The sequence below is a fragment of the Odocoileus virginianus genome, chromosome 6 (genome assembly GCF_023699985.2).
Source record: "Odocoileus virginianus isolate 20LAN1187 ecotype Illinois chromosome 6, Ovbor_1.2, whole genome shotgun sequence".
Classification (NCBI taxonomy): domain Eukaryota; kingdom Metazoa; phylum Chordata; class Mammalia; order Artiodactyla; family Cervidae; genus Odocoileus; species Odocoileus virginianus.
Window position 1 is genome coordinate 17,112,435 of NC_069679.1, and position 12,475 is coordinate 17,124,909.

Consider the following 12,475-nt stretch of genomic DNA (forward strand, 5'->3'; position numbering starts at 1 on the left):
TCTCCATCCCCCTACTGATGTCTGTCAGAAGTTTTCTGTGTCCTTTATTTATTTATTTATTTTGTTTGGTTTTTATTTCATTTTTTTCCCATTTATTTTTATTAGTTGGAGGCTAGTTACTTTACAATATTGTAGTGGTTTTTGTCATACATTGACATGAATCAGCCATGGATTTATTCTGTGTCCTTTATTACTGTAATAAAACTTCAGCCACAGAAAAGCTTTGAGTAATCAAGCCTGGTCCCTGATCCTGAAGCTAAATTTTCTTCTTCAGAGATATGAATCTGTCTACTGTAATCTATCATACACACCAATTTAATGACATTAATCAACACATCCAAGAAGCTTAATAAATAACAATTTCTCCTTTCATATCTGTTAGCATTTAATTTTTATATTTAACTTCTATGTGTGCCTGCTCAAGTACTTTTAAAAGTCAAACTTCAACTATATTAATAAAAAATATTGGCCTGTAATTTCCTTTTTTTTTTTGGTAGTGTTTTTATATGATTTTGGTGTCAGGTTAATGGTGACCTCATAGAATGAATTTGGGAATGTTAGCTCCTCTTCAATTTTTTTTGGAATAGTTTGAAAGGATAGATATTAGTTCTTCTTTATATGTTTTGTAGAATTCACCAGTGAATCCCTCTGGTCTTGGATTGTTGCTTGCTGGGAGTTTTTTATTTTATTTTTTTTAACAAATTCAATTTAACTTGTGATCAATCTGTTCAAATTGTTGCTTCTTCACTCAGTTTTGTCAGGCTCTATGTTCCTAGAAGTTTGTCCATTTCTCCTAGGTTGTATATAATTGTTAGCATATAATTGTTCATTGCATTATCTTATGATTTTTTGTGTGTGTGGCATTTGTGTCATATCTCTTCTTTCATTCTTATTTTATTTAGGGTCTCTCTTTTTTCTTCTTGGTGAGCCTGGATAAAAAGGTTTATAAATTTTGCTTATTATTTTTTTTTAAAACCCAATTCTTAGTTTCATTGATATTTTCTATTTTACTATCTATTTTATTTATTTCCTCTCTGATCTTTATTTTCCCTTCATTCTGGTGACTTTGGGCTTTATGTTCTTCTTTTTCTAATTCTTTTAGGTGGTAGCTTAGATTATTTACTTGATATTTTTCTTGTTTCTTGAGAAAGGCCTATATTGGTATAAACTTCCCTCTTAGAACTGCTTTTGATCAGTTCAGTTCAGTTCAGTTGCTCAGTCGTGTCCGACTCTGCGACCTAATGAATCGCAGCATGCCAGGCCTCCCTGTCCATCACAAACTCCCAGAGTTTACTCAAACTCATGTCCATCGAGTCGGTGATGCCATCCAGCCATCTCATCCTCTGTCGTTCCCTTCTCCTCCTGCCCCCAGTCCCTCCAGGCATCAGGGTCTTTCCAATGAGTCAATTCTTCTAATCAGGTGGCCAAAGTACTGGAGTTTCAGCTTCAGCATCAGTCCTTCCAATGAAAACCCAGGACTTATCTCCTTCAGGATGGACTGGTTGGATCTCCTTGCAGTCCAAGGGACTCTCAAGAGTCTTCTCCAACACCACAGTTCAAAAGCATCAATTTTTCGGTGCTCAGCTTTCTTCACAGTCCAACTCTCACATCCATACATGACCACTGGAAAAATCATAGCCTTGACCAGACAGACCTTTGTTGGCAAAGTAATGTCTCTGCTTTTTAATATGCTGTCTAGGTTGGTCATAACTTTCCTTCCAAGGAGCAAGCGTCTTTTAATTTCATGGCTGCAGTCACCATTGCAGTGATTTTGGAGCCCAAAAAATATAGCCCATTAATTTTGGAAAGTTCCGTTTCCATTTTCACCTGTCTCGAGGTAGTTTCTGATTTCCTCTTTGATTTCATCATTATCCCATTCATTTTTTAAGTAGCATTTTGCTTAGGCTACATGTGTTTGTTCTTTTCCCATTTTTCTCCTTGTAGTTAATTTCTAGTTTCATACTGCTGTGGTCAGAAGAAAAAGCTTGATAAAATTCCTATATCCTTATATTTGTTGAAGATTATTAAGAACTGTACAAGAAAGATCTTCATGAACCAGATAATCATGATGGTGTGATCACTTACCTAGAGCCAGATATCCTGGAATGTGAAGTCATATGGGCCTTAGGAAGCATCACTATGAACAAAGCTACTGGAGGTGGTGGAATTCTAGTTGAGCTATTTCAATCCTAAAAGATGATGCTGTGAAAGTGCTGCACTCAATATGCCAGCAAATTTGGAAAACTCAGTAGTGGCCACAGGACTGGAAAAGGTCAGTTTCCATTCCAATCCCAAAGAAAGGCAGTGCCAAAGAATGCTCAAACTACTACACAATTACACTCATCTCACATGCTAGTAGAGTAATGCTCAAAATTCTCCAAGCCAGACTTCAGCAATATATGAACTGTGAACTTCCAGATGTTTAAGCTGGTTTTAGAAAAGGCAGAGGAATCAGGGATCAGATTGCCAACATCTGTTGGATCGTCAAAAAAGCAAGAGAGTTCCAGAAAAACATCTATTTCTGCTTTATTGACTATGCCAAAGCCTTTAACTGTGTGGATCATCATAATCTGTGGAAAATTCTGAAAGAGATGGGAATACCAGACCTCCTGACCTGCCTCTTGAGAAACCTGTATGCAAGTCAGGGAGCAACACTTAGAATTGGACATGGAACAACAGACTGGTTCCAAATAGGAAAAGGAGTATGTCAAGGCTGTATATTGTCACCCTGCTTATTTAACTTATATGCAGAGTACATCATGAGAAACGCTGGGCTGGAGGAAGCACGGGCTGGAATCAAGATTGCCAGGAGAAATATCAATAACCTCAGATATGCAGATGACACCACCCTTATGGCAGAAAGTGAGGAAGAACTAAAGAGCTTCTTGATGAAGGTGAAAGAGGAGAGTGAAAAAGTGGGCTTAAAGCTCAACATTCAGAAAACTAAGAGCGTGGCATACGGTCCTATCACTTCATAGCAAATAGATGGGGAAACAGTGGAAGCAGTGGCTGACTTTATTTTTATGGGCTCCAAAATCACTGCAGATGGTGATCACAGCCATGAAATTAAAAGACGCTTGCTCTTTGGAAGGAAAGTTATGACCAACCTAGACAGCATACTGAAAAGCAGAGACATTACTTTGTCAACAAAGGTCCGTCTAGTTAAGGTTATGATTTTTACAGTAGTCATGTATGGATGTGAGATTTGGACTTTAAAGAAAGCTGAGCACTGAAGAACTGATTCTTTTGAACTGTGGTGTTGAAGACTCTTGAGAGTCCCTTGAACTGCAAGTCCATCCTAAAGGAAATCAGTCCTCAATATTCATTGGAAGGACTGATGCTGAAGCTGAAACTCCAATACTTTGGCCACCTGATGCAAAGAGCTGACTCATTTGAAAAGACCCTGATGCTGGGAAAGATTGAGGGCAGGAGGAGAAGGGGACGACAGAGGATGATATGGTTGGATGGCATCATCTACTCAAGGGGCATGGGTTTGGGTGAACTCTGGGAGTTGGTGATGGACAGGAAGCCTGGTGTGCTGCAGTTCATGGGATCACAAAGAGTCAGACATGACTGAGCGACTGAACTGAACTGAACTGATTTTGTAACCTAGTATGTGATCTATTCTAGAGAATATTCCATGTGCTTTTGAAAAGAATGTGCATTTTGCTGTTTGGGGATATATTGTCCTACAGACATTAATCAAGTCCAACTGGCCTACTGTATCATTTAAGACCCCTTACTGATTTTCTATCTGGAATATCTGTCTATTGATGTCAGTGGGGTGTTAAAGTCCCCTATTACTGTTATTGCATTATTTTCTATTGTTTTTTTTATGTCTGTTAGTATTTGCTTTATATATGTAGGTGCTATTGTACTGGGTATGTATATGTTAGCAAGTGTAATATCTTCTTGTATTGATCCTTTTATCATTATACTTTTGTTTTTAACATTTTTTTTAAAATTTGACTTTTAAAGATTGAAGTGTAGGTGACTTATGTTGTGCTGATCTCTGCTGTACAGCAAAGTGACTCAGTTATACACAAACAGGAATTTTAAATGTTCTTTTCCATTATGGTTTATCCATTTTGGTTTATATTGAAGATAGTTCTCTGTGCCATACAGTAAGACCTTATTTTTTACCCATTCTATATATAATAGTTTATATTTGTTAATTCCAAGTTCTTCCTTCCCTCACTTCTTTCCTCCTTGACAAATACAAGTCTATTCTCTATGTCTGTGAGTCTGTTTCTGTTTTGTTAAGTTCATTTTTGCCTATGAGTTCATTTATGCCTATTAGATTCCACATATAAGTGGTATCATATAGTATTTGTCTTTCTCTTTCTGATTCTTCACTTAATATGATAATTTCTAGCTCTATCTGTGTTGCTGCAAGTGGTGTATAATGCCTTTCTTTGTCTTTTGTTATAGACTTCCTTTTAAAGTTTGTTTTGTCTGATAAAAGTAGTGTTACTCTTGCCTTCTCTTCTTTTCTATTTTCATGAAATGTTTTTTCTTATTCCTTCCCTTTCACTCTGTGTGTATCTTGGCCCTGAACTGAGTCTCTTATAAGCAGCATATTGAGCAGTCTTGCTTTGTTCCAATCAGCCACTCAATGTCGTTAATCAGAGTATTAAACCAAATGCAACAATGCGTAAAAGGGATCATGCACCATGGTCAGTTTGGGTTTATTTACAAAGGGTTACAGAGATGGTTCAACATATGCAAATCAATCAATGTGATAAAACACATTAACAAAAGGAAGGATAAAAATCACATGATCCTCTCAAAAGATGCATAAAAACATTTCACAAATTTCAGCCTCCATTCATGATAAAAACTCTCATCAAAGTGGCTATATATCTCAACATAGTAAAGGCCATTTATGAAAAACCCACAGCTAACATAATAGCTGGTGGTGAAAAGCTGAGCCTTCCTGCTAAATTCAGGAAAAGATAAGAATGCCCACTTTCATCACTTCTGTTTAATAATATTGGAAGTCCTGGCTACAGTAAAAAGATAAGGAAAAGAAATAAAACAATGTTGTAAAGTAATTAGCCTCTAGTTAAAAATAAATAATTAATTAAAAAAAGAAAAGAAATAAAACATCCAAATTGGAAAGGAAGATATAAAAATATAACTATTTGCAGATGACATGATACTCCATATAGAACCCTAGAGACTCTACCCAAAAACTTACAGCTGATAAATGATTTCAGTAAGATTGCAGGATATAATACACAGAAATCTATTGAATTTCTATACACTAAAAATGAACTATCAGGAATAGAAAGTACAAAACAATCCCATTTAAAATTGCATCAACACTCCCCCGAAACACTAGGAATATATTTATTCAAGGAGATAAAAGGCCTATACTCTGAAAACTATAAAACATTAGTGAAGGAAACTAAAGATACTACAAATAAATGGAAAGATATCCCATGCTCTTGGATTGGAAGAATTGATACTGTTAAAATGGCCATACTACCCAAAGCAATCTACAGATTTAATGCAGTTCCTATCAAAATACCCATGACATTTTTCACAGAAGTAAAACAAATAGTTATAAAATTCATATGGTGCCTCAAAAGACCCTGAATTGCTGAAGCAATCTTGAGAGAAAAGAACAAATCTGGAGGTATAACCCTCCCAGCCTTCAGTCTATACTACAAAGCTACAGTAATCAAAATGGCATATTATTGGCAGCATAAAATTAGACACATAGATTAACAGAACAGACTAGAAAGCCCAAAAATAAACCTGCACACCAACTGTCAATTAGCTTATGACAAAGGAAGCAAGAATATGCAATGGATTGGCTGTTTAACAAGTGGTGCTGGGAAAACTGGACAGCCACCTATAAAAGAGGGAGATTAGAACATTCTCTCATACAATATGCAAAAATACACTAAAAATGGTTTAAAATCTAAAAGTTAGAATGGAAACCATAAAATTCAAGGAAGAGAACATAGGCAGAATGCTGATGTAAGTTATAGCAGTATTTTCCTGGATCAATTTCTTAAGGCAGAAGAAATAAAAGCAAAAATAAACAAATGGGGGGAAAAAATGGTACTCTGAGGACAGGAAAGAAATATTGCTAACTTGGGTCACTCCAGATGCCAGTACAATGGCAGAATAGTTTTTCATATTTTTTTTATGCATTTATTTTGTTGTTGGTTTAGTCATTAAGTCATGTCTGACTCTTGTGACACCATGGACTGTAGTCTTCCAGACTCCTCTGTCCATGGAATTCTCTAGGCAAGAATACTGGAGTGGGTTCCTGTTTCCTTCTCCAGGGGATCTTCCTGGCCCAGGAATCAAGCTGGGTCTCCTGCATTGCAGGCAGATTCTTTACTGACTAAGCTATGAGGGAAGCCCCTTTTCTATGCATAATCTCTTCAAAAAAGCATGTACAAATCATTCAAAAGAGATTGACCTATCTTGGATGTAAACTTTTTTTTGCAAAGTGATGATTATTATATTTGGGTTATAGCATGTCTTATTAAAAGTATAGCCCTCCCAGGCTTCAGTATATACCACAAAGCTACAGTAACCAAAACAGTATATTATTGGCACAAGAATGGATACATAGATTAATGAAACAGAATAAAGGCCCAGAAATAAATCCACACACCTTGGTCAATTAACCTATGATAAAGGAGGCAAGAATATACAGTGGATAAAAAAACTGGCTGTTCAACAAATGGTGCTGGTAAAACTGGACAGCCACCTATAAGAGAGTGATTCAGTTTGATTGATTTGCACTAAAGTGGCTTTTGAAAAGAAAAGGGGTGTGTATGTGTGTGGTCTCACTCTCTGTTATCACAGAATTTCGCTATTGTTGTTATTAAGACACTAAGTCATGCCCAACTCTTGTGACTCCACGGACTGTAGCCATGCTCCTCTGTCCATGGGGTTTTCTGGGCAAAAATGGAGTGGGTTGCCATTTCCTTCTCTAGGGGATCTTCTGAACCCAAAGGCTGAACCTATGTCTCCTGCATTGGCAGGTGAATTCTTTACCCCTGAGCCACCTGGGAAGCCCATTAAAGAGTTTAGAAATTCCTAAATTTGAGGGTTCTTAACCCTCTCTGTATATTACAGTATCCTGGGGGCACTTTTCAAAATACCTGTGCCTTGGTCCTAACATCCCCATTTCAGAGTCAGTTAGTTGAGAACCACTGCTCGGTTGGAGGTAGATGTCAATAGAAAGTGTTACGTGTGGTTGTTTGTTGTGAGCCTTTTCAGAGATCAATGATTTTCCAACTTTAATTTGCATAGTCTCAGTTTTAGGAACCTCCTACAACTTTCTTCAAAGCATCTTTCATTTCTTTATTCCGGAGGCTGTAGATCATGGGGTTGAAAAAGGGGGTCAAAACTGAGTAGAACAAAGTTGTGAACTTCTGCATGCCCTCTGCTTGTCCTGACCCTGGACTCACATATGTCATCATGACAGAACTATAGAATAGGAACACAACAGCCAGATGTGAGGAGCAGGTGGAGAAGGCCTTCTTCCGGCCAGCCACTGAGGGCACCTGCATTACAACCCTCAGCACCAGGGTGTAGGATCCAGAAATGTAGAAAAAGGTGGCAAAGATAAGGAGGGAGCTCATGGTACCACATATGAGAACAGTCCCTGGGGCTGGGACACATGCTGAAGCCAGGGCCAACAGAGGGCCCAGGTCACACAGAAAGTCATCAATCACATTTGGGCCACAAAATGGTAGCCGAGTAACGAGTATCACTGGGATCAGAAACCAGAGGAAACCATACATCCAGCAAAAGATGACCAAGCTGCTACAGAACTTAGTTGTCATGATGGTGGGGTAGTGCAGAGGGCGGCAAATTGCCAGGAAACGGTCATAGGCCATGATGGAGAGAAATAAGCATTCTGTTGTGCCCAGTGAGAAAAAGAAGTACAACTGGAGGAGACACCGAGCAAAGGAGATGGTTTTGGTTTGGGAGAAGAAGTTGGCCAGCATATTGGGCACATCAGAGTTGACATAGCAGATCTCCAGGAAGGAGAAGTTGGCCAGCAGAATGTACATTGGGGTGTGGAGCCGGCGGTCCCAGCGCACTGCACACACGATGGCCATATTTCCAAGGAGGGTCAGGATGTAAGTTATAAAGAATATGGAAAAGAGGAAGATCTCTATTTCCCAGCGGCAAGGGAAGCCCAGGAGGATAAACTCACTCACAACGTGGGAAATATTTCTGGCCTTTGACATCATCATTTCTGTCCATTCTGTGAGGATTGGAGCAGAAATTACATTTACAAAGAGAATTATGTCTCCTGGTTCCTCCCCAAGAGATGAGAAAATTTTCCTGAGCATAAAGGAGGGGACTAGACCAATAGTCTCTATTTTTGATTGGGCAGTCCAACAATACAGTTGTTGAGTATACTCTTCTATATATGACTATTCGCTTTCAAACTATCAACAAACCACTGTCAATAAATATAGTAAATATCAGTAAAGATTTTTTTAAAAAAAGTTTTATTAGAATTAAAATAAAAATAGAATTTCAGATATTTACTTTCTGCATCTTTCATTGGGTTGCCTGGTGCACTGAACTTTGGAGAACATTGGTCCAGACAGTACAGAACGGTGTCTGCATGCATGCTAAGTTGCTTCAGTCGTGTCTGACTCCTTGCGACTCCATGGACTGCAGCCCACCTGGCTCCCCTGTTCATGGGATTCTCCAGGCAAGAACACTGGAGTGGGTCGCCATTTTCTTCTCCAGATGGGTGTCTGGCTAATGCTAAATTAATATATAAACTTTGACATGGGCAATTTAATTGTAAAAAACTAAAAATGACAGATTTACTGAACAAAAGAGTAATATCAACTAAGTGCCTTAAAGCAGAGAACATGAGGCTTTACGCCTATATTGTGTGGCTGGCACAGAGCACAGTGGTATAATCTCTTGCTCTAGGAACTCATGCAGGCTTAAATTCTTTGCCTTTTTTGGGCAGTAACTTTATACTTTTGACTTTTATTGAATTTTCATTATACTAAAGTCCTTAGAGTTTTATTCACAGAACTTAAAACAAGAGTGGCCCCATTTAGTGGTTGTGTCATTGAGTTTTTGAAGTGAGGGAGGTTAATTACTGAATTTCACCTCATTGAATGAGATCTTAAGACTTTCAAATATTAACTTCTATTTGTCTTTTTATTCCCTGTGAATTTGATAAAATTTCTCATGATTTTCACCTATGTGTTTGGTTAGAATATGTAGAACATTAAAAATGGCTTTTTTAGAGAACTTAAAACTTTTTCTAGGTTAACACATTATTCTCAACAATTGGTGATAGATGGATAAGCTAAAAATAGATAGACAGCACAAAAATGGTGAAAATGACTTTGTATCTGAAAAACTTTCTGGCATACATTAATGAACAAACGGCTTATTGAAAATTTTAAAAGTACCTTTTAAAACTGATGCCCTTGTTCAATTTCATTTTTAAAACATTTTCTTCCTTTCTTTAGGATTCTTCAGAGATACCAATAGTGATTTTGAAATCACATCTGTAAATTCTTTCTGTACCCAGGGATATAATTTGCTTAGGTCTAAAAATATGTTTATTTAAAATTATTAAGTGCTATTTTACTTTATTTTCTTGTCAATTCTCTTTTATACATTCTTCTTCTTTTTTTTTGAAAAGAGATCAATCCATAGAGTGTCCGTATTCTAATTTAGATTGATTGTCCTTGCTGTTTTCTCTCCAGAGGGCAGAAGATAGCCTAGTTTTTTCTTCCATAAACTTGCAAGCAAGGAGACCACAATGCTATCAGCTGGTATGGAAAGACTTCTTGTTTAGGTTTTAGCCCAGTGAAAAGTTCACTAAATTTCTCAGAGACAAACATTCCTTGTTTTTAATCACTTTATTTCACTTGTTTCTCTGTCTCTCTGTCTGTTTCTTTCTCTCTCTTCATTTCTTTTTTTCTTAGATTACTTCTAAGATGACAAGATGACTTGAGATTTTTGTTGCTGGAAAATTTAAGAACTGTCTACAATACTGTCTTATATAGTTTCAGTATGTGGATAATAAAGGAAAATATTTCTTAACATTTTTATTAAAACATTTTAAAATAATAGCATTAATGTTTTGACTGCTATCCATTATGAACCTTAGTTCATTTTCTATCAACTGCCACTTTGTTACCATAAACTGAATATTTATATGCTAGTTACAATCTTCTCAGGCTTATCTCCTAAATTTTAGCTTTATAAGCTAATCACTAAACTAAAGAATTTAAAACATTCAATAAAAGTTTGCTGAGTGTCTACTGCATTCTTGTATACTAAGCAAGGGGTGTTTTGGAACATACATTTATATTCCTTCATGGTGAAATACTGTTTTCAGTAAAAGTAAGATGCATTTTAAGTCAATATAAGTTTCAGTGTAAATTGTGGTATTTAAATCTATAACTCCACATTTCCAGATAAAGGTCACTAACTTAAATATGAAATACATAATTTTGATTTTTCAAATTACAAAAATGAAAAATCATGATACCAGAATTGATAAAGGTGCAATGAAATGACACTTGGAAAAACTGTTGGAGGGTATATTAACTTGTACATTTTTTTTTCTGGCTGGCAATTTAGAAATAGTCAGAGCTTTTAAAGCACTTATGCCCATTAAGTAAGAATTAGAGGTGTAGAAAAAATTCATACAGTGCATAAGAATTTTTAGGAATCATGTAAAAATACAGATTCTGACTCAGAAAGAGTGGATGGGGTTTGGGATTCTAAATTTCTAATAAGTAATAAGGTAATGTTAATTCTTTGAGTAGTAAAAGTTTATAAAGTCCTCCATACTTTATAGAGTTCTTTGTGTAACAAGAGTTTATGTAGTTCTTAAAAGTAAATAATACTGAGAAATATAAAAATTCCTGGAAAAAAAAATTAACAGTGTTAAGTTTTTCAAGATCAGATGATAGGTTGCATACTTTTCTTCTTTATACATGTCTATGTTTCTTAAAATTTCTATAAATGACATATATTACTTTTATAAGCTGAAAAGATAAACATTAAAAAATATTATTCTTGAAGGCACTTTTCTGGATCTTCCACTTTCCCTAACCAATTTTTGTGACCTTTTCTATTTCTGGAATATTTAAAGTTGCTAGGAAGCCCATTATTTATGTCATATGTGACTTACCATGCAGGATATAATTTCTCATTCACTTGCTACTTGGGTTTAAAGTCAATGAAGTAAGTCTCTGTGCCAGGGTTGAGGAGAAAGGGAAGATTCCCAGCGGGGCATCCTAAAGGCTATATTTTACTTGTAAGTGGCCAATGCCATTTCATAAACCTAGGACATGGATTAGAAGTTAAGTTTAAAAAAATAAAATGCAACATCATGAGAAATGATAGCCATTAGCTTCTGGAGAGAATTCGTGTTATTAGTCCTTTCCCATTGGAAGGAAGCATACCTTATTCTCAATCAATTAATACTTTTCTTCCTTGAGAAAGAAAAAAAACAGGAAAATGATACCATTTTCCATTTTGGGTTTTAATTTTCTTCAGTAAATTTTAAGGATAGTATTGTAGTTTAGAATAAAATTCAAAAAAATCATGATGATATTCAGTTCAGTTCAGTTCAGTCACTCAGTTGTGTCCGACTCTTTGCGACCCCATGAATTGCATTAGACAGGATTAAATAAAGGCAATATACTTATTTTTCTTTTCTTTCACCTTTACAGTTGATAAAATTTGCATGTAATGGTTTTTCTTTCAACTAGACAGGTAGAAAGATACTTTCTCGAACTCACATTTCCACCGTCAAAATATAACACATATTTTTCTCTGTCCTGTGTTCATGAAATAAGGGCATATGCCCTTTGTTGAAGGAGTTGATTCAGGCACTTACTCGAATAGGAAACAGTGTCTGCAGATAAGCCTTTCCTCTGCTCTTCATGTCCCTTGGATCTCAGAGTTCTCTCCCTTGGGCTTTCATTTCCAGAGCATTTGGGGTAATATTTTTCTGTTATTTGGAAGTTGAAAAGATGTGATTCCCCTGCTCCCCATCCAGTAGTAATAAGCATGAAAGCTTGAATTCTCCACTTGTCCCCAGTGAAACTGTTGCTGGGCCAAAGCCAGTTTCCCTAAAGGGACTCTTTGCTGAGATTCCCTCAGCAGGGTGGTCATTACCCCAGGGACTCATCTTTTGTTAAGGTTATTTCAAACATCTGATACTCCTTTTCTCATAATGGACCAATGATTCCACTCTATCAGTTGATGCTATGCATTTGCCATATAATTTTGAGCTTCTTTCTCTGATTAAAGGGACAATTATTTTTTTAAACTTATTTTTTAATTCATTACATGGGTTCAAAAGCCTATCCATGCCTGTAGCTACCCTTGTACTTTGGCATACAAATATAGCAGTTAGTATTTATTGAAAACTTGTTACATATCAGGCAGTAAAATGAGTAAATTTATGAGCAATTTCATTTAATCCCCTACC

General features: G+C 36.3%; 1 protein-coding gene across 1 annotated transcript; it reads right to left on the reverse strand.

Moving 5' to 3' along the window:
• Nucleotides 1-7,289: 7,289 nt before the first annotated feature.
• On the reverse strand, nucleotides 7,290-8,234 carry LOC110133390 (olfactory receptor 11H6-like). The gene has a single exon (XM_020887269.2). The coding sequence runs from the start codon at nucleotides 8,232-8,234 to the stop codon at nucleotides 7,290-7,292; it is 945 nt and encodes a 314-aa protein (XP_020742928.2).
• Between the last annotated feature and the right edge of the window lie 4,241 nt (nucleotides 8,235-12,475).

Bases quoted from the DNA above. Each gene is read 5' to 3' on its own strand.
- LOC110133390 (XM_020887269.2), bottom strand. From the start codon at position 8,234: ATGATGATGTCAAAGGCCAGAAATATTTCCCACGTTGTGAGTGAGTTT.